At 39.6% G+C, this 4,377-nt stretch overlaps 1 protein-coding gene across 1 annotated transcript; it reads left to right on the plus strand.

Annotated features, from left to right (window-relative positions):
* Nucleotides 1-3,028: 3,028 nt before the first annotated feature.
* On the plus strand, nt 3,029-3,714 carry LOC134290072 (uncharacterized). Its single transcript, XM_062857059.1, has 2 exons — nt 3,029-3,348; nt 3,409-3,714. Exons 1-2 carry the CDS (start codon nt 3,143-3,145, stop codon nt 3,674-3,676), a joined length of 474 nt encoding a protein of 157 aa, XP_062713043.1. The 5' UTR covers nt 3,029-3,142; the 3' UTR covers nt 3,677-3,714.
* Nucleotides 3,715-4,377: the final 663 nt, after the last annotated feature.

The raw sequence follows: 4,377 nt of genomic DNA on the forward strand, positions 1-4,377 counted from the left end.
AATCACTGCGAGTGAGCATATAGGACGATACTTTTTCATACAAATATTCGCTTTGGTGGCAGAGAATTATCACTTTGAAATTTTCAGGCTCATGTCCAACATGGCTGCCGATGCTGATGATGCCGTAAAAGCCTTAATTCGATGTGTATTGGAGAAGTTATTGGAGTACACGCAGAAAAATAAATTGTAAACACAACTAAATTCTAGTTCAAATCAACCAATTTTTCAGTTTACTATAGCGACAAACTGATTTCTAGTTTAAACTGAACTGTGCCATTGTTTGATAATACAAATATTTTCATTTGTCGAAATTTTTGACAGTTTGTTAAAACAAACAGAGATATGGTATTTTCAACATGAATTAATGGATTGATTCAAACGACTGCACTTTTGCCTCTAACAAACCCGGTATGTGATTGTGTTGGTGACGCAACAACTGCGGCAGCTCGGAAATCTATTTTTAGGCCGTCGGTAAGCGGATGGGGAGGAGAACGACTAAAAAAAAAAAGGCGAAACCGATCAACTTTTTGTGGATGCTGTCGTGAGTACCTGCGCGTTATCCATCACGGCCAAAGCTGCACTTGGAAGTTGGCGTGATGGATTTGCTGCACCTTCTTCGTTGTAGCGATGTTGGGGTAAGCATTTTATAGATGTGAGAGTGCTTTTGGACAATGTTTATGGTTTTTATTTTGTTGAAACAAATGAAATTTTTGACATTATATGAAATGATGGTAATCGGTTGTTTTTATCGATAAACTCTAAATGAAAACAATAAAATATAACTTTGGAATAAGTAAATTCTCAAATTGAAAATCGACCATGCGTTTTATTGTTTTAAACAAGTGCCATTTTTCTGCGTGTATGTATTATTTATGACATCGCATCGTATCAATCGAATACGAAAGTGACAAAAACATTTTGAATCTATTGATGTTTTTGCACGTATTTACAAAGGAAAAAAAAGCTTCATGTTCTGTAAGCCCTTCCATGGCTATTGGCTGATTATTCTTGTATATTATGGCACTAAAATACTCAGAAATCTGGAAATTTTTTATTGCGAATTCATCCAGGATGGACCGGTAGCTCTACCTTTTATGGGCCTATGGGAACGTAAAAGGGGGCGGGGTCGATGGATGTAAACTAGTTGTACCTTTCCTCTGCACGTGTTCTCTGGTTTGACTTTTGAACGGAGTCATATGTAATCTAGGTGGCTGAAGATACATCGTTTAGGTATTCATATGTTCCATTACGGTTGCTTTCGCTCAGTGTAGAAAAACTTGCACACAACTTTTGGTGGTGTTTCTGTTCGGTAGAATCGGTGAAACTCATGAAACTCTGGAGTTCGATTTGATTAGGTCCTAAGTAACAAAATTACAAAAATTGAGCTTTTGCTAGCAACATAATCGTCTTGAGTTACTTTATTATTCACTTGAAACAATGTATTTAATTTAACTCCTAGCGAAAAAATATAAGCAAAACTTTTAATGACGTATGTGCTAAATTTTCATAGCATCTCGTTTTGTTACTTACGTCCTTATCAAATAGCCGTTAATCACATTCTCTACAACGAAAGTCGAATGTTTGTTGTGGTAATGAAAAACTCGTTAATTGCGCTAAAAACTTAATAGATTTGCTATGTTTGCGATATTATCACAACCGCAGTGCATTATTCACTAATGTCGTTTTCGTTTTTGTGGCGATGCTACCAGCGGCGTCATGGTCGCGATTTTTTCCGCAGTCAAGTTCGCAGATTGTGAACAATCCTCGGTACTCACTTTACGTAATTTATGTTTAGTCCCTTGCTGTCAGAGCTGTCAGATCGGTGTAACACGCTAAATATAATTTACAAAAAAGGCAATTTACACGGAAAAAAATACACGGTAATGAATATTTGTTGGGTACCGCACTGGACACCGAAAATTTAATGGTTTTCTTTGGAACATCGAGGTCTTGAAATTAGTCTATGATGCTACACCGTTTCGTGCTACACTTTTCGCTGAAAAAACGAACGTTTTTGGTGTAGTTGCATTGGTGTGCGTGTATAAAAACCAAAATATTGACAACTTTGCAAACGCTGATTGGTGGACGCGGTGTACACCTGCTACACTCCCGATTTTTTTAGTGCTGCACTATCATGAGCGGTGCAGAAAAAGTGCTACACCGGTGCAGCACGAAAATCAAAAACGAACATTTTCGGTGCAAAAGTGCTGCACCGGTGTAGCTACACCGCAAAAACGAAAACGACATAAATAAAGTACTTACTTGCATGGATTCATTAATAATTATAACATTTTTAAATAGACAACCAGTGGGTCGAATGTCCATCACCCACGAGCAGAGGGTCGTAAGAAACAAGATCAATTTTACCTAGCACAAAACCCCACTGCCGCTGCTCAATTAGTTCTTTTTTTGAATAGTCACATCACCGGAACACAATACTCTTCATCTGCACTTAATTCACTGAGAGAACTTAGTTAAATTGTTAAAACAAACTATAGAAAAGTAAAATAACTTAAGTGCACAAACACCGTGCAAGAGGTCGAATGAGCCTGACGAATGTAAACAGGAATCGATAAAAAGTCTTATCAGATTCTAACCTCAAAGTCGTAAACAACCTGTCAAGCTGCAAAGGGTCTGATCAGCTAGGTCGAATGTAAATGACAGTTCGGAAGAAGGTCGGAAGTGGCATTGGTTCAGATGGTCGAAAAAGAAATCTCACCGATCAAATAGACCTAAAACTTTATTTCCAATCGATCACACGTTATTTCTGTATAATTTGCAAATGCATAGCAGTTAGTATATTTGTTGGGATCAAATGTGTGACATGGGAGATTTTATGTGAGTTTAGCAGTTGTAATGTTAAATGAGATTTGATTTTGCTTCTCATAATTTTGCCTGCCATTTTCTCAGTTTGCGGTACATGTTACATTCGACCTAATCAAATCGAGCTCCAGAACTGTTTTATTGAGCGGCAAAAGAGAAAGATAAATGAGAGAAATAATTGAGAGTTTGGCATTTCCTCTCTTTTACAGATCTCGTTTCGTTTGTTTACAAACAAAATTTAGTTCATCTGCAGAAAAGCTTGATGCTTCCATTCCACTTCCACTGAATTGAAGCTCAACATCCCGCCGCTGAAGTCACAATGGGAACCGATGATGACAACTGGTCGATGCAGTGCTGTGAGCTGGACGATTTGATCCCATCGCCGGAAGATCTGGAAAGTGCATACGTCGCGCTCGAAAATGGAACCTACTCGCTGGAGCTGAACTGGAAGTGCCCGGGCAGACGGCCACCCTCGCCGGTGAAAACGGAAGAGCCTAAAGTGGCCGAACCGGCGGAGAAGGAAACGTGAGTTTTTTTTCTGATTATAAACGATCATATTGGTTACCTTGATGTGTCTTGTTTTAGCCCCACTAAAAATAAGGAATTCGATTTCATGGACGATGGTCCGTTGCCGCAGATGCGCGTCCGTGCGCAAAATACAGGACCCAAGGGGTCGGCCAAGAAGAAGACCACCAATTTTGCCGGTGTGTTGGATCAAATGAAGAAACATGGGCGTTTAGCGCCATTGAAGGAGGGTACGGCCGGAGCAGCAGCTGCGGCTACAAGTGCAAGTGGAACGGCTTCCACTGGATCGGGAGCGGGTTCCACTGGGACTGCTAGTAGCAATAACTAGACTCATTAAAACTTGTAAAATAAATTAATTTAAGAACATATCATCATGGGTTCCTTCTTTTTTTATTCCTTTCAAAAATCCAGTTTTGTCAACTTGAGTGTCAATAATTAGGGGAACCCGCGGGCAAGAAGGAAACCCTATGATTTCATTAAGGGGCTGTCCATAAACCACGTGGTCATGAGGGGGGGGGGGGGGGGGTTCGGCCAATGACCATTTTGTATGGACGAATAAAAAAATTTGTAAGGACAAATGACCACGCGGGGGGGTTGAGAAGTCCCAAAAAAATGACCACGTGGTTTATGGACAGCCCCTAAGGCTTGTTCAGAGGCTTTCAGGTCGGCAAGGTCTACAAGAATGCTCTCCGGTCTGCTAAACGATCCGGCTGGAAAAACCTTTGCACTAAAGTGACCAGATATATTTTGCCTATATACAGGGGATGGCCAAAATGTTTGGGATAGGCAACTTTTTTTTCTCTCACAAAAAAGTTCAACATGCAATAACTTTTCAAAGTGCGCATCAAAAAATCACAAATTTTGACAGTATATCAACCTATTAAATGTGCATCATTGGTACAAAATTGGGCTTGATTGATTAATCTTTCACTAAGCTGGAACCGTTCTCGTAAAACATTATTATTTAGACAACTAATTTTTGAACTGTCATATCTCGGAAACCAGTGAACCGAATTGAATGAAATTTTG

Source organism: Aedes albopictus, chromosome 3 (assembly GCF_035046485.1).
Source record: "Aedes albopictus strain Foshan chromosome 3, AalbF5, whole genome shotgun sequence".
Lineage (NCBI taxonomy): Eukaryota > Metazoa > Arthropoda > Insecta > Diptera > Culicidae > Aedes > Aedes albopictus.